This window comes from Miniopterus natalensis, chromosome 2 (assembly GCF_054644295.1).
Source record: "Miniopterus natalensis isolate mMinNat1 chromosome 2, mMinNat1.hap1, whole genome shotgun sequence".
Lineage (NCBI taxonomy): Eukaryota > Metazoa > Chordata > Mammalia > Chiroptera > Miniopteridae > Miniopterus > Miniopterus natalensis.
In genome coordinates, this window is record NC_142082.1 from 127,378,568 (window position 1) to 127,406,394 (window position 27,827).

At 34.3% G+C, this 27,827-nt stretch overlaps 1 protein-coding gene and 1 non-coding gene across 5 annotated transcripts in view; one reads left to right on the top strand and one right to left on the bottom strand.

Moving 5' to 3' along the window:
- The window catches only part of CNOT2 (CCR4-NOT transcription complex subunit 2), a 110,349-nt gene that overhangs the window by 52,141 nt on the left and 30,381 nt on the right, over positions 1 to 27,827 (bottom strand). For 3 of the 4 annotated variants that reach the window (XM_087814544.1, XM_087814541.1, XM_087814543.1), the window contains exon 2: positions 19,816 to 19,888. In XM_087814544.1, the coding sequence (XP_087670670.1) occupies positions 19,816 to 19,888 (73 nt within the window). Of the gene's footprint in view, positions 1 to 19,815; positions 19,959 to 27,827 lie in introns of all 4 variants that reach the window. The other variant, XM_087814542.1, reaches the window with a different exon arrangement.
- LOC148093805 (small nucleolar RNA SNORA18) lies at positions 9,194 to 9,340 on the top strand. The gene has a single exon (XR_015714141.1). It is a non-coding gene; the product is annotated as a small nucleolar RNA SNORA18 (small nucleolar RNA).

The window sequence follows — 27,827 nt, forward strand, 5'->3', positions numbered from 1 at the left end:
CAGGAAACATATGACTCCAGTTGGGAACATCATTCAGCAGAAAACTAGGGTCCTATATGAACATATACAAAATCATTATTTTGGAGAGTAGGCAAATATTCTGATACAGAGTCCTTTCCAGGAGTTATAGAAATATTTTGCAAGAGGTGTCATCCAAAAGGACAGGATACACCATATGTAAGAAAAAGATGGAGAGAACACATAAAGAGAACACATCACTCTTCCTAATCCAAAGACCATTTACTGAAATCTGGTGTGTGAAGCATTACTCAGATGATATCCCCTAAAACCATCCCTTTATATGTGCCCCCAAAATCTACAAATTCTGTAAAGACTGCTAATAAAGAGTGCCCCTATTAGTTTGACTTTTTTTTTAATCTAGGAAAGTAGGCCATGCACATTTGAAGAAACAGATTTGTGGTTTTCCAAAATTTTAAAATTGCCTGTATCAATATGCCTTATATAGATTCAAACCTGAACTACCAATATAGAAACTTCAAAAGGTAAATGCATTATTCTAAATCCAAAATCTAATAACTCAAAAATACTAATCCATAGAAAAAAAGCACATAATCATATATCAACTAAAGAACCAACTATAATTGATATGCCTGTAGCAATAAGTTAGAGTTGAGAACTAAAATTAAATAAGCAGTACTTTGGGCATAAGGTAGAAGGACATATGATAGTAGAAAACCTATAAGTTTAGGGTAAAAAACAAACCCTTTAAGCATAAAGAAAATTTTTTAATGAGGGTGAATATCTTACACCAATCTTTAAGGGTGGAAATTGGACTAATAAAGAGGAAGAGCATCCAGAAGAAACTGGGTGTACGGTCTGCTTTGCTGGGGGATATATATTTCTACAAGGCTCCCAGTAAACTAAAACAAAACAGAAACCCCAAAATGATGCTAAAACTTAAGTGAGGAAAAGGGGAGATAAACTGCTAAGGATTCTATATTATGAGGACCTATTTTGAGACCTGAAATTCTTGGTGTTCCAAACTCTTTTAGTATGACATACTTTCTCTGAAAACATGTTAGCAATCATAAGCGATATTAAGTCTGTTTTTCCCGGGTATACGTTTGGATGTCTTGTTATATGTAAAAGAATCTAGAAATCCCAGGAATAGGAATTATACAGGATAGATTTAAAAGAACTAAAGAATGAATTTTTGAAGGCTTTCTGAGAAGCAAGAGCCTAAAAAGATGGTATTATTAAGCAAAGTAGTGCAGACTCAGAGATATATTGCTAAAAATTATTCCTAAAAAGCATACATTAAGAAAAAAATACCAAAGATGATATACTGCAGAACTGTATACCTGAAGTCAATATAATTTCATTAACCAATGTCGCCTCCATAAATTTAATAAAAAGTAAAAAAAGGAAAAGAAAAAAATACCATAATGTTAGGTGAAGATTTTCAGTACAAGACAAGCAGAAAATGCTGGAGTGTTGGCATGTTTCTCTCTCTCTCTCTCTCTCTCTCTCTCTCTCTCTCTCTCTCTCACACACACACACACACACACACACACACACACACACACGAGATTTGGTGAATTTATTCAATAAATATTTGCTAAACTTTGTCCCCGATATTGTGCCTTTACTGCTTCTATACTTATTTTTGTTAACTTCAAACCTAGAGATAGGAAAAAGTTCCAGTGAAAAGGATGCTTTAAGTTTCTATTCCTGCAGATATTAAAAATATAGCTACCTGTCTGAAATCTTGAGAAAAATAGCATGTCTAAAGCTAGTGGAAGGAAACGAAAACTTGCCTCCTTCTGAGACCAAGTGCCATGTAGCAAAACTGAAGTCTACAGATTTATGTCTCCCAACTTTTTCCTTAGCTTCTTTTCTGAAAATGAGTTTTCTGGTCCTGCTATACAGAGTGGAAAATGTGAAGAAAAAAATCTAACACCCTCCTTTGCATTATAATATTAATGGTTTATTCAGCTTAAGGTTTTCCCATCAAACTAACAAGAAGTAAATTATTTCTCAGAACACTAGATGTTTTTACTTAATAATTTCTGAGATAGTTTTATGAGAAAAATAATTTATAAGAAACATTTTTTTTTAAGCTAACAAAACGACTCACTAAAATGGCCCAACATCCACCCTCAAAATACTGATGAGAGTACCATTTTTCCCTCAACCTTTTCCCACCACATACTTACCTGGGCAACTTCTTTCAACATTTGCTACCCTGAGGATTGGAAAGCTCAGAGCTGGAAGCTGAAGTGAAGGAAAGAGCTCCCCTGAGATACTATAGCAGGGCTGACACCATAGCTCTGAAGTTCAAACTCCAGCAAACAATAAGAAAGGAGTCCAACCAGAACATGGTAAATGATGGGATTCTTCTCCTCTTTGAAAAAAAGGAAATTATGCTAAAAAGATTTTAATGCCCAGTTTCAGTATTATGACTCCCTGTTTCACATCTTCATTATTTCCCAACCCCAGAATTTGCTCTCAGAAGGATTCAAAGTACTAATCAAAAGGGGGCTGGGGGTAGGGGAGGGTGCAGAGCTTTCTATAACCTTTTACACTTTCCAGAAAATGGAAGGATAAGGCTTACCTGGCCATCTTGAAAACATCTAAGACAAAGAAGTTAAAATGCTTTCCCTATCCACTCCTTGTATACTTTCTCACTCTCCTAAGTACTCAACATTAAATCAAAGACTCTCGTTAATACCACCAATCAGCAGAATGGCAGCTGACTATGTGGATGTATTAAAATTTCTAAAATTAGACCAGTAAGCTTTTTAAAAACCAGGGATAACTTTTCCTAAAAGTATATTCCTTGGGAAAAGATCACTTTTCTTAAAAGTGTTCCTCTCTTATTGGGAAAAAAAAAAAGAGCCCAGCCGGGCTTGGCTCAGCGGTTGAGCGTCGACCTAGGATCCAGGTGATCGAGGTTCGATTCCCGGTCAGGGCACATGCCCGGGTTGCGGGCTAGCCGATCAGTGACTCTCATCATTGATGTTTCTATCTCTGTCTCTCCCTCTCCTTTCCTCTCTCTGAAATCAATAAAGATATATTTAAAAAAAAAAAAAAAAAAGAAAAGAAAAAGAAACAAAACAAAACAAAACAACCAATAACTAAAATTTTAATCAAACAAGATGACAAAAGAAAAGGACTTTTAAAGAAACCAATCTAAATATAGGACTTAAATAAGATTTATTTACTTTTATAAAAATGTGAATACTTGTTTTATAACATAAAAAGTAAATTAATGCCCAGCCGGTGTGGCTCAGTGGATTGAGTGTCATCCCATGCACCAAGAGGTCGCTGGTTGAATTCCTGGTCAGGGCATATGCCCAGGTTTCAGGCTCCACCCCCACTAGCGGGCATGAGGGAGGCAGCCAACAGATGTTTCTATCTCTCTCCCTCTCCCTTCCTCTCTAAAAAATCAATATAAATATATTTATTTTAAAAAGGTAAATTAACGACTCCAAGAAAACTAGATTCTGACTAATACGAATACTGAGGCTAATAAAAACAGATTCTTGTTTAAGTTAAAGATAACATCTATTCAGTAACATACTGAAGGTGGAAAATATTTTAAAATAGTAAACTAAATACAGTATCAGAATCCTGAATTATCTTAAATGAAGCAGTTGAAATATGAAAAGTATTCCTTCAGCAAGGGAACCCAGGAACTTTAAAATACTTTTAAAACATCTTGCCATATATATTAGTTCAATCAACATTTGATGAGCATCTATTCCATAATGTGCTAGATATTACATTTATACTCATATATTAGTTTGATGTTCAGATTAAAGGAACATCACAAATCAAAGAGAAGAGGAGAAACACATTAATGATGGATTCTTGCACTGTTACTATGGCCTCCAAGGCCTTAGTGAATTTACCCTTCATTACCTCTCATCTCCTACTGTTTTCCCCTTATCTTATTGTGTTCCACTACACTGACCCCCTCCTCTACTGTTTCTCAAACACATAAGGCATACTGCTGTCTCCAAGACTTTTATTTCTCCATAATGTATCAGCATATACTTTACAATGCATTTTATTTATTTTTGTTTAATGTCTTTCTACGCTTTAAAATGTCAGCTCCATGAAAGCATTTGAGATCTTGCTTCCCAGCATGTCATCGGTTTGCCTCAAATAAACTCTTATAAAAATTCACACACACAAAAAAAATAAACTAGAACAGAATAAAATAAAATACCACCCCATGAGAATAGAAATTGTTTCTTTGTTTACTTCTGTCTCTATGGGATCTGGAACAAGTGCCTGGCACAGAGTAGGCCCATAACATGAATGTGTCCTCATCTTACTCCATGCATGCTGTTACCTGAATGTTACTTGACATTAAGTGACCAATACAGCACATCCAAAAACTTTATTAGCATATGAATTATTTTTAAAAGTATTGGAATTATGTCAAAAAATTAATGTTAAATTTTGTAGTTCTGAAACATATATTGAATAAAAATTGTTTTATGCCTTTTCCCACTGAAATTGACAACCACTTCCAAAATACCTAATAGACTACCAGAAACCTTCATTCTAACTATGAGAAGTACCAGATGCAGATTTGGAGATTAAAACAATTTTTTTCCATTTCCCAATTTTTTTCTCAGATTACCTTTTTATTAAAAAAAAAAAAAAGTTGTTTTGAGAGTATTTCAGACTTGTAAGTATTACAGAATTGTAATTTAATCTGATGGGACAACACATGTCTCTTTTCAATCACAAAATCCCACTAGAAGAATGATACTACTTAGAGCCACTGGGTTGCACTGTAGTCCATGGGAATATATACTTCAGAGTTAGTTGAAGAGTGCACAGCCTGTATAGTCTAATACAGTGAGCATGGTACAAATAAGCACTAATATGCATTGAGTGTTTGCCATGTAAGAACTGCTCAAAGTACTTTGTATATATTACCTCAACCATTAACAAAACCCCTATAAGCTTGTTACTTTTTCCTCAAATTGAGGCAAAGAAGGGTAGAGCCTATAGCCTCTAGTCAAATTAAAGTTATGGAGAATTCCAGCCCCAGCAACTCCAACAGATACCAAAGGTTTATTCTCCAGAAACATCCATGTGGAAAGGCTCCAAATTTTGAAAATTAGCCAAAGTGTTAGTGATGAGGCATGGGCTTGAAAATTGAGGGATTAAGTAAAGACCTACATTCTGACCTGTAGAACTCTCAGCTTTCTTTCCTTAACCTGCTCACAGAAAGTGCTAATTAGATTTAAGAATCACCCCTCTAGCTGACCCTTGAACAACATGGGTTTGAACTGTGTGGGTCCACTTATACTTGATTTTTAAAAAATAAATACTACCAATGTATTTTCTCTTCCTTATGATTTTCCTAACATTTTCTTTTCTCTAGCTTACTTTATTATAAGAATATAGTATGTAACACCATATAACATAAAAATCATGTTAATTTTTTTATATTATTGGTAAGCTTCCAGTCAACAGTAGGCTATTAGCAGTCAAGTTTTGAGGGAGTCCGAAGTTTTATGTGATTTTTGACTGCGCTGAGGGTCAACAGTCCTACCCCCAGCATTATTCAAGGGTCGACTGTATATGTTTTCTGTGGAAAAACTAAATTGCTCCTGAGAAACAAATGTCACACATTATAAAAATGAGGTCCTCTTCAATGGTTAACTGACTACACATTAACAAACTCTGCCAACAAATGCTGTTATAATTTTTTTTTTAATTTGTTATTTGGAAGTAATTTTAGACTTACAGAAGAGTTTAAAAAAGAGTTCCCATATATTCCATCTTCCCTTAGTGGTAACATCTTATACAGCCATTGTACAAGTATCAAACTAAGAAATTAGATACTAACTGAACAACTTTATACAGATTTCGCTAGTTATTCCACTAGTGTCCTTTTCCTATTCCAGGACACACATTACATTTAGTTTTATGTTTCCTTAATCTCCCCCAGCATCACATTTAACTCAGTCTTTCTTTGTTTTTCACAACATTTATAATAATGTCATCAGTTACACTAATGTAACTACACTGTAGATTGTCCTGCAATTTGGGTATATCTGCTGTTTTCTCATGAAAAGATTAAGGTTATAAAGCCACATCAACACAGAAGTGATGTGTCCTTATCAAGTGCATCATATATGATGGATATATTCCAAAGTGAGTGCTTGTAATGATACTATGTCTTATTATAGGTGATATTAACCTTGATATTGCTTAAGTTTGCGTAACTGCCAATTTTCTCCATTGTAAATTACTATTTCCCCTTTTTAAACAATAAATCTTTTGAAATAAGTACTTAGAGAACATGCAAATATATGTTTGTCTTTAAATTTCTGCCCATAATTATAGCATTCATCCATGGATATTACCTGCAGCACCTATTACTGTGATGTTCTGATTTTCTATTTTTTTCACTTCTTCCATACTACACAGGGTGGAAGAAAAGTAGGTTTACAGTTGTGAGTATGCAAAATACAGTTTATTCTTGCATTATTTATTATTATATTATCTTCCATACGAAAAACTGTAAACCTACTTTTGCCCCACCCTGTATTTGTTAACTGAAAAGCTTCTTTATGTAAACGAATCCTCTTTTAAATATCTTACTCTTAAATATAGAGTGTCAAAGTGATATAGGTAGAAAGTAAAGAATAATGTCTCAGAATAAGGGTCCTTCGCTGTCACAAGCACATTCTTTCAGCTTTCTTACACTGCCTTTATCCCAGTAGGAAAAAAAAGGTTTAAAATTTTATATGCCCAATGCGGCCTCTCAGCATTTCTGGCCTTAAAAAATATCTTCCCATTTTTATTAGCACATATACTATAATGTCTTTAATTTACTAAGTAAAGGTAAACAATAAAGAGACAATGTACTATTCCATGCTACAGAACACAGATTTTTGGAGTAAGGAATACTAATTAGTAAAATTATTCCTCAGGGGAGATGATAAATGGCTACTATATTTGTGGGTCTATTTAATTCCAAGAAATCTTGAGGGAGGGAATTCAATAGAAATCATCCCAATTTTCTGCTTTAGGCAGAAAATTTAGGAACAGAATTCAAAACTATGAGGACTCTTTATAACTGGAATCTATTTGCTGACTTACAGTTTTAAGTTTCTTTCCAAATGTTTCTTTTCATTAGTGCTGAGGACAGGTCTAATATTTCTGTGTATTGCACAACACAGTGTCTTACACAACAGAAACAAAAGCTCTGACTGAAGACTGAAACAAAAGCTCATTCTCTTTATCAGGAATGCTTTTTCATTCATCTTCTCAAGCAAACTATAATTATAAAAAATGAAATCTTGGGACTTTTACTTCCAACCAAGATGTAGCAGTAGGGACCCGCTCCCCTCTCACCTCACCTGAAACAACTCAAAAATGGACGAAATATATTAAACAATGTTTTTCAGACATAGGACATGAGGCAGTACAAGGCAATAATCCCTGAGAGAAGAGAAAGAATTGATGTGAGCACTACACCTGCCCTTGCTTACAGACTGAAGGAATTTCCAGGTTGTAATGCAGGTAGAGGGAGTCCTGATGGAAAGCAGAAATGTCCGTGAACTGAGGACCATAGCTTAGAGTCTAGGCAGGCCAAAGCAGCTGGAGTGAGGAGGTTAGAGTAACCAATAGGAGGAGTGAGCTACTGATTAGCATATGCATGTGAGGAAACTACCAGAGGCTGGGAAAAAAGACAGTAGAAACAATCTACAGGGATCACACAGGGCTATTCCCAAAAGACAGAGTAGGAAAACACTGTAATGCACAGGGCATCAGATAGAGTATTCAGAAGAGTACAGCCCCAGTAGCTGGGAAAAATTAACCCTAAAGGGTAATGTGGTTCTATCTAACAAAGCTGAGGGGGGAAAAAAGGACATCTCAAACAGTTTCTAAGTAACTTAACCGTGTCTCAAAGAAAGGTCAAGAATATTAACAGACATACAAGAAATATATAGCACTTAACAGGTAAAATTTCTTTTTTTTAAAATTTATTTTATTCTGTTATTTTTTAAATTTATCTTTATTGTTGAAAGTACTACAGATGTCCCCCTTTTCCCCCTCCCCATTGATCCCCTCCACCTTACCTCCGCCCCACCCCCAGGCCTTCCCCATACTATTGTCTGTGTCCATGGGTTATGCATCTATGCATATAAGTTCTTTGATTAATCTCTCCCCATCCACTCTCCCACCCTGCCTTTCCTCTGAGATTCCTCAGCCTAACAGGTAAAATTTCCAAGAACTGGAATCCAAGTAGATATTACCAGGCAAGCAAAGAAGTAAAGTGAAACACAGGGAGGGAGGGAGGGAGGGAGGGAGGGAGGGAGGGAGGGAGGGAGGGAGGGAGGGAGGGAGGGAGGGAGGGAGGGAACAATCAACAAAAACAGATCCAGAAATGGCACAAATGATAGCATTATAGACAATGGCACTAAAACAGCTGTTATAACTACATTTTTGTATGTAAAAGGTAGAATAATGGGCATGATGAATATTAGTAAACTTAAAAACTATCCTAGCCCTGGCCAGTGTGGCTCAGTTGATTGGAGCATCCTCCCATACACTGGAAGGTGGAGGGTTCGATTCCGGGTCCGGGGACACATCCATGTTACGCATTTGATCCCGATCAGGAGCACATCAATGTTTCTCTCCCTCTCCCTCTCTCTTCCTCCCTCTCTAAAATCAATAATTAAAAAAAAAAAAAAAATCTCACAGCAAAAACTATCCTAAATAAAACATTGAGAGAAAAAAGAATTTTTTAAAAATGAACAGAATATCAGTAAGCTGTGGGATGACTTCAGGTGACCTAATATATGTGAAATTGGAGTATCCAAAGTAGAACCGGGAAAAATAAATATTTAAAGAAATAACAGACAAAAAAATTCCAATTTGGTAAACACTATAAACACATACATTCAAGAGGCTCAAGAAATCTGAAGCATGAGAGTTATGAAGAAAATTATACCAAGACACAACAAAATCAAAGTACATATGTAAAACGATGACAAAAAAATTGTAATAGTAGCCAGAGAGAAAAAGTTGTATTATGTAAAGAGGGCTAAATATGACAGCAGACTTTTTGTCAGAAATGATCAATCAGAAGACAGATTTAAGTAAAAAATGAAAGATTTCAGACGTACAGGTCTCAAAGAATTCATCACCATCAAAAATGCATTACAACCTTTTTTTTTTTTCTTTTTTTTTAGTTTAGGTCTATCCCAATGGGTTTTTGTGTATTGTTGTTTTTTTCTGTAGGCCCACATCATTGGAAATGCCTCAGAGAGTAAATACGCAGTTTGCTTTACCCACAGAACTATTTGTTAAGTATGTGGGAATCAACTACAAGACAAGAGATGCTAATTAAAAGTATAAAAGATCTCTCCCTAGCCAGTTTGGCTCACGATTAGTGTTGGCCTGAGGACTTAAGGGGTCACGGGAACAGGGTTCAATTCCAGTCAAAGGCACGTATCTCCGTTGCAGGCTAAATCCCAGCCCTGGTCCCCACGCATGGCAGAGGCAACAAATTGATGTGTGTCTCACGTCCATGTTTCTCTCTCTCTCTGTCTCTCCCCCTCCCTTCCACTCTCTCTAAAAAAAAAATCAATAGAAAATATATCCTTGGGTGAGGATTCACAAAAATAAGTAAATAAAAGTATGAAAGATCTAATCAACGAAATTTTTAATGTTGGGTATTGATACCTTAGGATTGAATGTTTATTCATGTTTAGAGGGTGTCTAAAATCAAAAACCAGCCAAATCCATCTACTTTAATCTTAAAGTGACCCTAAAGTAAACTGCATATAGAAACTGGATCCCAAAGATTATAGGTGGAAAATTTTTGAAATAAGTTATCAGTACCCCATATTCAAGTGGAGATCAAGAAAACACAACTAAAACAATTGTGGACTGACATGACAACTGTGGGTCAAGCAAAAGTTCTGTTTAAAAGGGCTCTCTTAAAGATTATGATTCAAACTTTGGAGGAAAGAAGGTGATAGGCAATGAAAGGAATCACAACATATGCAACTCCTCCTCAAATAAAAATCAACTTTAAAATTTTTTGCCGATATCACACACACACAAAAATTTTTAAGTCCTTCAGATAGATGGAAAATGATATTATAAGGAAAGGAGGGAAGGAATGGAACAAAAGGGGGAGTGAAGGAAGGAAGGAGGCAGGTAAAGGAAGTAAAGAAAAAGAGGGGGGAAAGGGAAAGAAAAGGGACAGAAAGAGAAATGAAAGAATGGAAAATGAACCACCAAACATTTTTAATTTTGAATGACAATTAAAAGCAGAAGTAACACCTGTCCTCTGCCATTACAATGAAAAATGAAAATGTTTAACAGGTCGAAGCAGAAAAGGCTTCCCTTGAAAAGTGAAACTTCAGCTAAGACATAAAGAATTAAGATACGTGTTTCTGGTAGTATGGCAAGCTATTTCAAAAACAAAATGCTCTACTCAAAACCAACTAAAAATGCTCCATGAAATATCAATTCAGTCAATAAACAAATATTTACTGAGCATATACCAGGCATTATTCCCAGATGGGATACAGTGTGACCAAAGTATCAGCGAAAACTAACACAGAGATTATCTTTTTATTTTTTAATAAATTGCTGAGTTTGGAAGGTAGGGAAGGAAGGGGGAAATGAAGAAAATTCAACACCCCAAAAAAACAAAGTAAAAGCTAAAATTCAGAGAAGTCACAAGCTTATATGCCCAGAGGGGAAATGCGCCCAAGATAAAAGCTATTAGAAGACCTTCAAATAAAGTAGGTACCTCAAAAGAATGTATCATAATTGTAATAATCCCTTAGTGAAGAAGACACCCAAAATTCTTGATCATCTTGATATTAATGCTAGACAGAGGAGGTGAAGAAACTCTCTTCTGACAAACTATAGCCATAAACCAGCCTGAATTCACATTAGCTGTGTAAACTGAACCTTAAGCCAACATTAATTTTTTAATTGATCCTGGATTGGTAGTGTCTCAGGCACTGGCAAAAGCAATGCAAATCCCTTTGGGAAAAATGTCCCCCCACCTAGTCCTCAAAGATTTCCCAAAGAATTCTATGAAATATGAAATGATAACACAAACACAAGGAAACCATACGTGAGAACCAGCAAAAAGAAAATAGAATGATCTGTGCCAATTTCCAGTTGCCAGATTTATCACACATTAAACGTAAGAATGTATAAAATTCTTGCCCTGGCTGGCATGGCTCAATTGGTTGAGCGCTGTCCCATGGACCAAGAGGCCACCGGTTTGATGCCTGGTCAGGGCACATGCTCAGGTTGCAGGCTCAATCCCCAGTAAGGGTGTGAGGCAGTCAATAGATGTTTCTCACAATGATGCTCCTCTCTCTCCACCCTCTCCCCTCTTCTCTCTCTCTAAAACCAATAAAAATATATTTTAAAAAAAGAATATTAATAGTATTAAAGAAATAAAAAAAGATATATTTGAATCCAAATATATGCAAATGAATGGTAATCTGTGAATAATAATGACAACTGTGTGGGTACAGAAGATAGACAACAAGATAAACAAACAATCTACTGGAGAGAAACAGAGCAATACACCCACCAAATGGTCATTATATATTTTGTTCAAGTACATAAACAAATAATTGGTATGCTAACCACATTCTCTAGCTACAATGTAATTATATGAGAAATCAGCAACAGAAAAATAACTAGAACAACCTCCTAAATTTGGAATATTAAAAATACTTGAGACTAAAGAACAGTAAAACAAAACCTAAGAAATAAAAGAAAATAAAGAAGCTAAAAGTTGATTCCTAGCATAACTGACAAATCTCTAGCAAGACTGACAAAGGGAAAAGGCACAGAGTAAACAACTTAAGAATGAAGAAGATGCTGCAGAGAAAAAAATATATAAGAAGGTAGCACTGTAAATATTTTTTCTTTTTACAGAATTTACTGGGGTGACTGGTTAATAAAAGTATATACGTTTCAGGTGTACAATTCTGTAACACATCATCTGTACTGTGTGTTCACCACCATACGTCAAGTCTCCTTCCATCACCATTTATCCCCCTTATACCTCTTCTACCTCCCTCCCACCTCCCTTTCCCTCTGGTAATTTATCACTATAAACTATCCTACAAAAAAACAAAAAGATTCCTACATCAAACATTAACTAGTGACAACTTAAAGCTTGTAAAACAAGTAGCAAGATACATATTTCTATTACTTCTATTGAATATTGTATCAAAATTACCAGTGAGTTCAGGAAAGAAATTTAAGTTATAAAAATTATAAAGGAAGTATCAAACTATAATTTCCAAATGATGTTTATTTACATGAAAGCCAGCAAAGAACGTACACATAATGATATGATACAATATCAATTTAAAAGTCAACTGCATGTCAATATAACTGTCACACCTGTAAAATATAATTTAAAAAATACCATTTACTCCCTCTTAAAAGGCAAAAAAACCCGCAGAAAAGTACTTACACATGAATCTGATTAGAGATTTGTGCACCCATTGTTTTAAAAAATAAATAAAACTTTACTGAGAGAAAATATAGGCCACAATATATGAATTCAGGTAAAGAAAGAATAACAAAACCATATTAATTCTTCCCCAAATAAAAATAAAGTCAATGCAATTCCACTCATAAATAATACTTTTTTATATTCTAAATTTGTCATGGAACAAAACGCCAAGAAAGTCAAGACATTAATGAAGACCAAGGTGGACCCAGCAGACAGAAAATGTAATGCAAAACTACAATAGTCAAGAAAATGTGATATTGGTACAGGCATGGACAAACACATCAACATAACAGAATAGCGATATAAGAAACAGACCCACAAATATAAAGCACTGCTGATTAGCTGAGGAAGACAAATCAATACATGATGCTAATATAACTGGTTATCTAAATATTGAGGAAATGAAATTGGACTCCTAACTCACACCATACACAAAAATCAATTTCAAATGAGTTAAATTAAATATGAATTAAATTAAAGATGAAAGACAAAATGAAAAATCTTTTTAAAGACATAGGAAAATATCTTGATTTACTTAATTTTAATAGGAAAATATGCCTCAAATACAACCTCAATAAATTAAAAAAATTAAAAACTGACATTATGAAATATCAGATCAATATGAAAACTATTGACGGGACTCAAAATTAATACAAACACCCCTAAACATATTCCTGAAAGACATTTTGTAAATTTAATTTTCCTAAATTTTGAGAATATGACTTTGTTCAGAAAACTTTTCTAACTTCATAAAACTCTCTTCTCTGTTGTCTTCATGTAGTGTTTAAAAATAAAATGGCTTGTTTTCCGAGATTTTCTAGCTCTGTTCCCCTTTCCAATTTTTACCTGGACCTTCTTTTTCCTCTGTCTCTGTTTTCCTCTACTCAATTTTGATTCCACTCTCAGAAACTTCCTAGTAGGGTCCTGGAATGGAGCACTGGTTGTTGGTCAGAATTGTGAATTCACAGAACTAGGCTTAGGCTGCTCAAGTCACTTTCGGCCTCCCCATGGGTCCCTTACACTGATCTAGCTTAAGTGGGCAAAACCCCCTTCCAAATTTCAAATTAGCTAATCACAATTATCACTTTCAAAATGGCTTTGACAACTCTTGAATTGCTAAATATTCATTTTTTTTAAAATTCTTGTTCATTTTAAGTATTCTTTATGTTCATTATGTATCTTTAACATATTTCAAGGTATCACAGATTCTAAGATATCAGCTTAATGCTAGTGCTGTTTTATTCATATTAGATGGTATCTTTAGAAAGTCATAAGCTACTATGTTACAACTCCGACTGTAAGACACCATCAGTTGTTAGGTGCATTCTGACAGAAGATAAAAATTTTCAGCAATGTGTAAGAATAAGAGAAACAGGGTGCCTTATTGTTTATTCAATTACATTTGTATTGCAGTACAAAAGAAAAAATGTAATTTTTATACAGTACTGTGAAACTTGCATAGTAAATGAAAACAGACTGATGGATTTCTATGTGCTAAATAGTCAGGTAATGTGTTTTAAATGCTTATGCAGAAATCCTTGGTGAACTGTCAGATAGGTATTGAGTGTTTTAGCAGTATGGGAAATTGTTTATCATTTTGGGTGGGCTAGAAATTCATTATTTTTCCCTATTCAAAATAACTAAAGACAAAGTACCGCTATCCAAAAAATTACCACACATTGTCCTGGCCAGGCAGCTCAGTTGGTTAGAGCATCGTCCTGATAACGCCAAGGTGGCAGGTTCGATCCCCCATCAGGGCACATACAAGAATCAACCAATGAATGCATAAATAAGTGGAACAACAAATCTCTCAAATCAGTAACTTTTTCTAAATTGCCATACAATACCATAAAGATGTACCTGTATATACTGAAAAACATATGTAATAAAAATAAAACAGCAGAATGAAACACAAAATTCAAACTAGTGATTACTTCTGGGAAAGGAGTCAGGTGAAGGATAGGACATGGAAACATCTCCATTAAATAAATTATGCAAGCTGTAGAAAAACCAACACAACTGATCATATTTGCATATTTGTACCTATATAATCACTAGAAAAGATGTGAAAAATAAACACTAAACAAGACTTAAGTTGTAAAGGTAAACTTTCAAGTTCTATTTTATATTTCCGTATTTTTATTCAAAGTTTTTGCAATGAATATTCTGTGATTTAAAAAACTAATAAAAAGAAAATATTTAATGGCAAGAGGAGGGAATATAATGGCAATATAATCACCACCATAATTCTGTGACACACTATAGTCCACAAAGTCAATGCAGCATTTTAGATTATGAGGTATTCTTTAGAAACATATGAACTGGGATGCATAAAATCCAGTTTACAGATAACAGGCTGAAATAGCCAATATATAATGTGATCAATGATCTCATGTTAAAAAATTCCATCCAAAGTAACATCTAAAATTCTTGGAAATATCAGTTTTATGTTACCCAGCACACTTTGCAATTTCTTCCTTGCAATTCTTTCTTTGGTTAATTTTATTGAAGACACATTGAACAGCTATTATGTACCCAAAACCAAGCTAGGTAATGGCAGTACCAAAATAAATAGATATGGCTCCTGTTTTCAAGAAGCTCATAACATGTAGCAGCATGGCACAATACAGTTTTCTGTAAAAGATGAAAAATTTCTACATCTGCACTGTGTGATATGGTAGCCATTAACAGCATGTAGCTATTGGGCATCTGAAATGTGACTAATCTGAGAAAATAAAGTTTTATTTAATTTAAATGAATCTGAATTTAAATAGCCACTTACTGCTAGTGCCTACAACAGTACTGGACAACACAGGTCTACAGGAAGACAAGGGCAAATAAACAGATAACTACAATGTATTATAGAAAACACTAAACTAGAAGTATGCAAAAAGATCATGAAAGCAAAATAAAGGAGCACTGAGCCCATCAAAGAATGGCTTCTGGAAGTATGGACACATAATTCTTTTTTTTTTTTAATTTATCTTTATTGTTTAAAGTATTACCGATGTCCCCCTTTTTTCCTCCTCACTGATCCTCTCCACCCTGCATCCACCCAACACCCAGGCCTTCCCCATACTATTGTCTGTGTTCATGGGTTATGCATTTATGCATAAGTTTTTTGAATAATCTTAAATTATGTGAAGGTGAGAAAACAAAACAAAGAAAGGCTTAAATATAAAAGTGCATAGTAGGAAAACTGAAAGCAGTTTTTTATTACTAAATGGAGCCAGAGGAGAGACACTCAAAAGGTAAAAAGCATGCAGAGGTCAGAATGTGGAAATGTTGTTTAGGAGCTTGGCTTTATTATCTAAGAGAGAGAAAGTTATTAATTAGCTATATTGGTAATTAACATGGTTGGATTTGTGCATGCTCATAGCTGGAATAAATTCATGTAAATTACAGGAAGATAAAAAACTAAAGTTACACTTCCTTGAAAAAATCTTGACAATCATTCCCAAAAAAGAATGAGCTATGAACCATTTTTTTCCTGTTTTTCTTAAATTGCTGATACTATTACAGATGTCCCCCATTCCCCCCTGCCCCCAATGTGCCCACCTCCACTCAGTTCCCCCAACCCCCTTTCTGGCCTTCACCACACTGTTGCCGTGTCCATGGGCTATGCATATATGTTCTTTGGCTAATCTCTCCACCTTCTTTCAAGCAGCCACCCCAAGCACCCCCCCCCGCCCCAGCACATCCCTCCCTTCTGCCATCTGTCAGTCTGTTCCATGTATCCACGCCTCTGATTCTATTTTGTTTGTAAGTTTATTTTGTTCATTAGATTCCACATACAAGTGAGATCATATGGTATTTGTCTTTCTCTGATTGGCTTATTTCATTTAATGTCATAGTCTCCAGGTCCATCCACGCCGTCGCAAAGGTAAGAGGTCCTTTTTCTCAAAGCTCTGTAATATTCCACTGTATAACAATTTAAATAATTAAATTATCTTACCTTAACATATGCCAGTCAATCTACACAAATAAACTTCACCAATTCTATTCAAACTTCAAAAACTTAACTGGGCTAAAATTTATAATAAGAAATGTAACCCTGGCCATTTTGGCTCAGTGGTTAGAGCATCCTCCCACCCCACCCCCCGCCCAAGGCTGGAAGGATCCCAGGTTCGATTCACGGTCAAGGGCTGGTATCTGGGTTGCAGGTCCTCCTTGCCCTGGTCAGGGAGCGTAAGGGTGGCAACCAATTGATTTGTCTCTCTCACATCGATGTTTCTCCTCCCCCCCCACTCTCTCTCTCTGAAAAAGCAATGAAAAAAAATATCCGTGCGTAAGGATTAACAATTGATGATAGATAGATGATGATAGGTAGGTAGGTAGGTAGGTAGGTAGGTAGGTAGGTAGGTAGATAGATAGATAGATAGATAGATAGATAGATAGATAGATAGATAGATAGATAGATAGATAGATGATAGATAGATGACAGACAAATAGATAGACAGATATAGATGACAGATTTAGAAAGAATGTAATACACAAAGTAGATACCGGCATAAAAATCAATACTTCAACAAATACTCATTTGAAAGTCATTAGCTTTTAGCACAAAACTGAGGGAATGCACCTCCCTAAACTAAATTCCTAAGGCTTTAATCAGGTCTATAATAAAATGAGAATTGGAGATACATTATTCTTATTTAACTTGGAAATGTTGGCCTATTATTTATTATCGGTATTGTTAAATATCACTATATGACATCAAGTGCTTTTCAAAAACAAGTCCTCAAAAATAAATTATCAGTATGGATACCAAGAAATCCCTTTTCCATGGCAAACAGCAAATAAAATTGCTCAGCAAATAAAATGGAATTCTTAAAAATCCAAATCCATTCACCTCAGCATATACAAACTCCTAATACCAATAAGTGATTTTTTAAATATTCCTTTGCATCTCCCATATGCTCTTATATTCATCATAATGTCAGTCTGGGAATTATATTTCTATATATGTACTTTTCAGAAGAGACTTCAAAAATAAAATAATTTTACAATGGAGATTTAAACCACTGTTTCTACAGATATATTTCAACACCCATTAAGTGTCACTAAGTAACAATAAAAGAGAAAAGAAGCCCTGGCTGGTGTGGCTCACCTGGTTAGAGCATTGTCCAGTACATCAAAAGGTGGCGGGTTCAATTTCTAGTCAGAACACATACCCAGGTTGTGGGTTCGATCCCAGACCAAGACACATGCAGGAGGCAGCCTATCGATGCTTATCTCTCACATCGATGTTTCTCTCTCTCTCTCTCCCACCCCAAAAATCAATTTAAGTAAGTAAATAAATAAAAAAGGAAAAATATTTTCAGCCAAATAAACCCTAACCAAGGACCCATTTTCCAAGTAATCTCAAAAACCTGGATTATTTCTAAATAATGTTACTGAAACAATACACTGTTTTTAGAGAGGAATGAGCAGGAATTAGGAAATCTCTTCATGTGTAAAATATAACCTCATCTTATTTCCTTCTTAAGTGCAAATTTTGGAATTCTGTATTAATATGATTCTATAAAGTAAATTAACCATACTATGTAATGATAAAAGTTCTTTTTAGGCTGGGTTATAAGTAATGAAAAGCCACATAGCCTAGAATCACAATATTCTTAAAATAATTTACCAGAACCTATCAAAAGATTCAATAGCCCAAGTGGTATGACCAATTAAAATCTATGAGTCAAGGTAGTTGGAAGTGGTTGTGAGGCAGGAGGAGCTACAGCAAGTATAAATAATTACAAAGGTTATACTGGTCATATCTATGACAACAACTCAGAACAGAAAAGGTTATCAGGATAACTGATTCCTCACAGCCATGACTTACTCTGGCTTATTAAAATCATAAAGATCTGGCAAGAAACTTTAGACATTAAGTTAGGTGAAACGCTAGAAAGCTTAAATATACTGCTTTGTGTTGTTTTTTAAATCCTCACTTGAGGATATATTTGCTTTTTTTAAAATTAATTATAGAGAGAAAGGGGGGAGGGAGGAGAGAGGAAGGAGGGGAGGCGGGGGGGAGAGAGGGAGAGAGGGAGAGAAACATACAACTGCAACCTTTTTGGTGTACAGGACGATGTTTCAAACAACTGAGCTACCCAGCCCGGTTGACACTGTTTTTTATCAAGGACAGCGCCCAAACCAGTAAGGCTTATAATCACAGACTCTGCTAATTGTACATGAACATCCATGTACAAATCTTCTCCACTGTTCATTTTTCCAAGTTGAGGGAAGAAGAAAAATAACCGGGTTAAAATAAATGATTAGCAGATTAACCAATGTAGTTACTTTCACACTAGTTGCCATCAGAGCCTAGAGGAAATGAAACCGGTGGATGGAAGGGAGAGAGGGAGGTTGGATACATATCTGTGCAGGAAGCCTAAAGCTTATTCCTACTTGAACTTTGAACTAGTCTGTATTCTGAATCATTAAATAACTTAATAATAGATTATTTACAAATGAATAAAGATTTTCTTTGAAAAATTAAATTAAAATGTTTCCTTTAATCACTATTTAATAGCATTACCTTTAAAATTCAACTTCTTTTAAAAGCACATAAAGAAAAGAGTAGGTGGGGGACTGGGGGGGGAGTTGAGTTAAAAAGAGGGAATTCATGGACATGGACAAGTGTGGTTGTAGAGGGGGGTGGGTGGAAGAGGGTACAGGGGGAATGATGATGGAGAAAAAAGAAAAACAGTAATACTACACTTCAACCATCCTTTTAGCATTCTTACTATATAGGGGATGGATATTAACTAACAATAAATGAGAAACAAGACTCTAGCACTATAAGGACAGGAAGTGAATAACAAATTCAGTAAAATTTGGGTTTCTGGGCATCCTGGGATTTTCGTTTTTGTTTCTTCTATATTCTAACCAATTTTGTCTGCATTTCTGTAATTCACCATTACCCTGAATATAGCATAAGACTTCAGTTTAGTCTTCCAGGAATAGTATGTATAAAAGCAATCAACACTTTGTTTTATGGACTACTAGCTCTGAATCCAGCCATAAAATTATAAATTATGTATCAAATAATCTAAGTTTTGACATACACATACACACACCAGAAAATTTATGTTTTGACAATAAAATATACATTTATAGCAAACATACTTTATTTTGAAAAATGTCCCCAACTACTTCAACTCCCCAACTCAATACATACATTTTAAATTATAACCCAAATTTTTCAAATTGAGGTGTACCCAATCTGCTGGTTCTAGTTAAATACAACATATTAAACAGTTCAATGTAGCTATAAGATCAATAAAGAAAAAGGAAAAAATAAATCTTACCTGGTAGTTTCTTTTCTCAGATAATGTATGTCCATCAGTCCTCACCATAGAGTCGTGTCCTTTCCTCACAGTACTGGAGGCAATCAAACAGAACTGTCACTCAAGGGTCGTGTCACAGGAAGGACCGCCCACCAGTTCTCCCTCTAGAGTGGAATTATCCAAAAGCCATCAAAATTACTAGCATGTAAATATATGAACAGTAGCAAAAAATATCCAATATGACACATAGAAAACAAAACAAAAACAAAATGTTCTTTTTAAATATTCTAACTGATCTTCCTCTTAACCATCTGGGGAGGGCTAGACTGGCAGACATACTTTATTTGAGGTAGAAATTATTAAATATGAAAAACTTTTCCTTGCCACTTCTCTCTTCAGTGAAAACTGTCCACACCAAACCTCATACACAAGGAAGAAACTTACAATAAACAAAAATGGAGTTGACAAAAATGTTCAGATCTCAACTGACCTATTTTTCTTTTAGATAGTCTTCTGTTAGTCTCAGAAATATCCAATAAATTCAGATTTAGCCATTTAACTTAAAATCCCTCTCCTCCGAATGCTTCTTTATATAGCATTCAGTTTATGATATTTATTCCTATGCCATAAGATGAAATATATCAATGTTCTTATAATGACTAGTAAATGAAACCTAACTCAATACTCTTACTAAAATATACTTAATGAAGAGTAGCAACAAATGTCAACTTTATGAAGCCTTTATCCTTCAATCGTCCAATTTCATACATACTCTAATAGAATTTGCTTTATTACACTAGGGCAGAAAAATAATGGAGGTCATTTCTTAACCTCAATAGAGATAAGTAAGTCCAAAATGACTAGGCACTGGGCACAGCAGGTACAAAAAATTCAGTGAAGCAGAGGTGATAGTAGCTAGAGATGTTAACTAAAAAAAAATGTAAACTGCAAATGAGATCAAAAATTCAAAAATGGTGTATACAATAAATCTGGAAGCACACATTTTTAACACAAATGTTTCTCACTGAAATTTTAGTAAAACATTTACCCTAGGGAAGTAGTAAATGTATCTAATGATCTAATAATTGTTGCTAACCATTAAAAATATTCAAATTTAGAACAACCATTTAACATCATAAGAAATATACTTTGGGAGAGGATAATAAAAACATCTAATTTAAATTCATAAAAAGTATGAATCAATTTTATTAAAACCAACACACACGTACACATACATATGGATTACCTATGAAAAGCAATCTAATACGACCAGCAGAAACATTTTCAAGGAAAACAAATCATTAAGACTTAACATTATTAAAGTTTTAAAATGAATCCATGAAATGAAAACCTGTATGTTGTCTTGTTTTATGTTTGATTACAGAGTTAGTGAATGCTATACTTTTACTTAATTTTGACCATCTAACATTGTATTATGTTTGGTGAAATATTTTAGGATGCCAAACTCTATGGCAAAAATGTAACTGCTCATTAGGAAATTTACATATACCATTGGAATAAAGTATGTCTCTCTCAAAAATAACAAAGGAGAAAGGTTTTCTAAGCCATAAGTTAAGTAATAACTGCTATAAATGTAATCCCTACCATCTAGCAAGGAATTAGGTTATTCATAAAGAAAAATTGTATCAAGCAAATTGGATGTCCAAGAATAGTTAAGTGACACACATTCAGGTCCAATTTAAATTTTCATGACTGCCACAAAATGAGAGCTACACTATTTTACTATGCATCCCCGAAACAACGTTAACCCCGTTTTAATGTGTTTTATAATATTAATAGACTTTAAAACACTATTTGCCTCACTATTAATGTACCCATGGCAACTCTGAATTCAATGTCTAATAGCTTAAACTTTCAGTTTTTTTCTTATAGAATAAAAATGTGTTCCTTCTCAAATAAGTTTAAATTAAAGTCCATGCATTTTCTTCAAATTATGCTAGTTCCATCAAAAGATAAGTTGCAAATCTAAAATCAGGCAAGGCAATTTTCAACAGTATAACTTAACTATATAAAAATGACAATTATGACTAATAATTGTGACTCTATATGCTAAATACTTTAATTAAAAATAAAAGTTAATATTTATTCTGTAAATTTACCAGGTGAAAGAAAAATATTAACTTTGGAATACTATAGACTTTAGTACAAAGGGAAATCTTGCTTTTGTTTCCCTCTTGGGATAACTTCAAATATTTAATGGCTTAAGGTTTCAATCAATATCAATATCTATATGCTTTAACCAATGTGGGAATAAATATTCTTTATTGAAAAGTAACTATCTCCTCTTAGTAAACAAAGAGAAAAAGAAATAAAGGCACTCTATTTTCCTCTAGGTAAACATGACAGCTAACATTTTTCACTATCTTGCATTAAGTAAAAATGTTCAGTAACAGATTGTCTTGATATTTGTCATATTTGGAATGAAATGATGCACAACAGATGAAACAGGGTGTGAGTATCCATGTGAGGCAGTGTATACGAAAAGAAGTAAGCATGAAAGAGAACATGGACTCCAACTGCCAAAATTTATTAAAATTTATACACTGGTTTTCCCAAGTCCTACAAATATTCAAAAAGCCAGAAAAGACAAATATTTACAAAACCAAAAACAAACAAACAAAAAACACAGACTGTACGTGCCCTCCTGCCTTAAATAATCAGAAAACTAGATAAAATATATGAAATAATTTTCAGACACTGGACATCATCTCAGAACAGAGTTCTTCAAGAGAAAAAAAAACAAATGAAGTAATCCTATTGCCTGTAGAGATATAAGGCTGAATGAAACAGAGGGAAAGGAGAGGTGGAACCCAATCAGAACCCAATGGTCTCACTGAGTTAAAGAAAGAGTTCATAATTAGGGGGGACACCAAGGCAGCCAGAATCTGCAAAGCAAATGAAGAGAAAGAAGCTGCAGAGACAAAGAACTCTAAAGATAAAGAGAGAGATTCTCCTTAAGGTTTTGGCATGTGAAAAAACTATTGAGTCTAGAGAAAAAGCCTCTGAAAAATAGTAGTCAGAACAATCCCCAGAGCTCCTGTTTCCATCAATCAGAGTAGGACCTAACACAAGGGTTATTAAACAGAGTTCAGAAGGTAACTAATGCCTAGGCAATGAAACCAAATAAGGTATATACTAAAGGATGTTCTGAACCAGCACTAACAAAGCTTAAAACCAAGCCTCAAAAGTATCAAGCTAATTCTAAGTACAACAGTACCCCAAAACAAAGCCCAACAATATTTAAAATAATACAACACGCCAACATAAAGTAATATTAGATTTGTTGCCTCATTAGTTATATTGTTCTGATTTCTGGTTTTAATAATGCACTTTAGTTTATGACATACATATTACTATATAAAGTATGATGACATCACTAGAGGAAGATAGGTGATAGGCATATGGGAATTCTCTGTATTATTTTTGTACCTTCTTATGAGTTTATAATTATTTGAAAATTAAAATATTTTTAAAAGACTCTAATTGATCTAGAGATAAACATTCAATGTCTGTGACTGAATATACATTGGGTAGGACTGACAGTATATTAGATGCTTCAAAAGAAAAGTTTAATGAACTTGAAGACAAAGCAACAGAAAAATCAAATACAAAATTAAATACAATGAAAAGGGGCTAGAAAATAAAGGAACTGAGACAATATCAAGTGGAACAGTGAACTGTTAGGCAATATCAAGCAGTCGAACATTAACTAGTGTCCCAGAAAGAGTAGAAGAGCTGTACATAGGATAGAAAATAATGGCCAGATTTTTCCTAAATTTGAGGAGAAACATAAACTCACAGATTCAAGAGCTTCAGCAACCTTCAGGGTGAACAATAAAACACCTCATCATTTTAGAGTCAAATTGCTGAAAAACAGTAATAGAGAAATCTTGAAGCAACCAGAGGGGGGCTGGGAAGACTACACAGACAATCAGAGGACTTCTCATCAGAAACAATGCAAATCAGAGGAGTAGAGATCAACATTTTTAAACTACAGGGGGGAAAAACAACAACCAACCATTAACCAAAGTTCTAAATCCAGCTAAAGTATCTTTCAAAAATGAAGGAAAATACAGCCATTTGGGGAAAGTTTGGCAGTTTTCAATAAAATTAAACTTACACTTACCATACAACCCAGCAACTGTGCCCCTGTGTATTTACCAAAGTGAACTGAAAACTTAGGTTCATATGAAATTCTATATCTGAATGTTTATACCAATGAAGATGTCCTTCAAGAGGTGAATAAACAAAATAGTACATATATACAATAGAATTCTATTCAACAATAAAAAAGAACAAACTATTAATTCATGCAACATGGATGAACCTCAAATGCATTTTGCTAAGGGAAAGAAACCAGACCAAAAAGGCTGTACATTGTTTCCATCCATATAATATTCTGGAAAGGCAAAACTACAGGGACAGAAAATAGATCAGTAGTTGCCAGGGTACTGAGAGGGATGTGGAAAACAACTGAAAAAGAGACTACATAGGGAAACTACTAAGGAGACGGAACTATTCCATATGATATTGGAGTGGTGGATATGATGGTATGCATGTATTAAAATTCATAGAACTTCACAAAATAAAGAGTAAACTTTATGCAAATTTAAAAACTCAACCAGAAGTTATAAATGCAGACCTGCATAGCCACATTGAAGAAGTATAAAAATAGTGCTGACCTAAGTAAATGGAAAAGGATGTTTTGACTATTAACTATTAAGGGGGGGAAAAGAACTACATAAACACTGTATTCTAGTTGGTAAAGTAATTCCTCACAGGGCTATGGGTTAACAATTCTGAAACTGCTATGCATGCATACTGAAGATAAACAATAAGTAAAACAGATGGTGGTCAGTATGAACCAGGTTTCTCACTGTCCGAGAGGGAAGTTACAGATAAACTAGGAGGAAGGCTAGAATGAACTAGTCATGTACTTCTTAATGATGGGATACATTCTGAGAAATGCATCGTTAGGCAATTATCTTTGTAGGAACACCACAGAGTACACTTAGACAATCCTAGGTGGTGTAGCCTACTATATACCTAGCTATATGGTATAGCCTATTGCTCCTAGGCTACAAGCTTGTACATGTTACTGTAACAAACAACATGAGATTAAATCAAGTCCAAGAGAAAATAATACAATCAAGAGATGCAGTAAACACCAGATACATGAGGCTGCTCCTGGCATAATACAACATACTCTTTTACAGAATACTTTTTTGTAAGCAAAAAGAATACACTCTAAAATAACAATAAAATGTATAATATAGTAAATACATAAACCAGTAACAGTCATTTATAATCAAGTAGTATGTACTATACCTAATCGTATGTGCTATACTTTTATACGATTGGCGGCGCAGGTTTACATCACCACCACAAACACGTGCGTAATGCGTTGTGCCAGGGCATTAGGACAGCTAAAATGTTGCTAAGTGACAGGAATTTTTCAGCTCCATTATAATCTTATGGGGCCACCATCATATATGCATCTGTCGTTGACTGAAACTGTTATGCAGAGCATGACTGCAAGTAGTACTGGTTTAGAGTCAGAGACAAAGCACTTTAAATACAGACTGTAAATCATTCAGACTGTTACAGAAAAGATCATTTCACTGATCTGTTGTATGTCACTTGAAAATAAATTAAAAGTTGATAAAATGCTAGGTGATTAACAGGTATGTTGAAATTATATTTTTAAAGATAAGCTTGAAAAGGGGTAGTTAAAAGATGTTTTACATTGTAAACAAAGCTAATTTTGAAAAAGCTCCAATTTTTAAAAGTATTTTCAAACAATTAAATTTATCTCTAAACTTTTTAGCAGACTAATAGCAATTAAATTTCAAGAATGCAAAATAATTCATGTAACACATTTATCAATAGTGTCTACTCATGTGTAATAATTTCTCTCAAATTGAAGTCACTTTTAAAATAAACTTCACAATGCATCAGTATAAATGGTAAAAAATAAACATTTTACACCACCTTTTGAAAAACCCTTAAAATAGATTTAGTCATGTTATCAGCTTAAAATCCAAGAAACCAATAAGGGGGAAAACATAAACCAAATCTTAGTGTAAGAAAAACATAAGCAGGCTTATTCATCTGGGATGTTTCCCCAAGTCAGAGCCTAATAAAAATTAAGCATATGTTACCTAGACTAATAAATAATACCTGAACCTCAATTTTTCTCCATTCAGAAAGATTTCACAGAACAAGAAATCAGGTAATCATAAGTAAAATCTCTAGAAAATACTTCACTGGAGAGGGGGAAATAATTATTAATGCTGTTCTTCAAATCCTATTAAATTTTGGGTGTCACATCATACAAAAATGTATACCTATTAGTTTGATCAATTTCTCCTCTCTGGCCTCAGCTTCCTAATCTATAAATTAAAGGGATCGAATTAGCTGAATTTTTAAAATGCAAGCTGTATGCATTTTGTATTTTATGAAAAAATATTGTATTTTTATATTTTTACATTTTAAATAATCTGTGCCAAGGTAATCCACTTAGGAAAAATGAGCAGTTACAGTTGATTTCCGCTCCCCCCCAATGTTTTCTTTTTTTCCTCCCACTATTAGTCAATAGTGCTTGTAACAATGCCCAAATATTTGGGAGTTCAGGAATGGTATCTAAAACATCTATAATTTAGCAGTCATTATCACACTCAATTTTAAGCTACAATGTGAATTTGGTCAGGTTAAGACAGCTGAACCAGTTAATGGTTTTTGCTTTTTTCTTTACTTAATCGTCACCCGAGGATATGTTTATTGATGGGGGAAGGGAGGGGAGAGGAAAGGAAAGGGGGGAGAGAAACATCAATCAGTTGCCTCCTCTACAGGCTCCAAGAGGGATCTAACCCACAACCTAAATAAGTGCCCTGACCAGGAATCCAAACTGCAACCTTTTGGTGCATGGGACTACACTCAAACCAACTGAGCTACCCAGTCAGGGCCATTTTATTTTTCGATAAAGAGGGCAATACTGTATATTCCAGGTTGGCTATTAATTAGAACAGACTACCAGATGTGGTCAATTTCAATGGCGCTCAGTAAAAGCTAAGTAAATGTACTTAGCTATTATCTTTAAAATAGTAGGGTTTCTCAAATTCCAGAACTATGTCAAGGAACTTTTTCTTGTTAATAGGTAGATTGTAATTACAAAAATATTATGAACCGATTTTCTGAACTAATTTTTGGTTTGAGCACATAGATAAAATGTTTTCAAAATTCTGAGTTGATAACTTAAGGTACATACAAAGAAGTAGCATGGGCAGACAGAAAAATAAAGCAAGAATTTCACTTCCATAACCAATGCCACCCCAATAAATTCAATAAAAATTAAAAAAGCAAAAAATTTCAGTTCCATACCAAACTTATTCTGGGGAAATTGCCGCATTAATTAAAAATAGTTTTTTGGAATGTTTTAATAATAGAAGTTTTATGGGCTATAATTAACATGTAACATGAAAAGTTGCCTATATTTACAAATAAATCAACACTATTCTCTTGACATCAATTTACTCTCTGGATGTCATAATTTACTATTTTTAAACTTAATTCTGTTTGTCTTCTATTTTCTGAAGTGGTAGCAGTACTTCTAATATATCTATGTAGTTCCCTCACAGATATTCCGGGAAGGATTCTAGGCACCTTATACATAGAATTCATTATAAGTAGAAAATCAGTGTATCTATGTAAAAGGCCCACCCTCTCCATAGTCTTAAAAGTCCTAAATAAAATGAAATTCAGTAGAGTGCTACTGAGCTTAAATGACAAAAGTTCAAAAATACCTGAACACAGGCATGAAAATTAAAAGTTCATTATTTGTATTAGGCTTAAATGAAACTGGGGTCCAACATAAAGACAATCAGGTGTCCTAGTCTTCCAGCTGCCTGAAACTTACAGACGTTTACACAAGTTGCTTAATGGCTGTGTGATTCAATATCTTCATACAAAAATAGTATCTGCACAGTCTGGCTACGATCAAGTAAGTTTGTGAA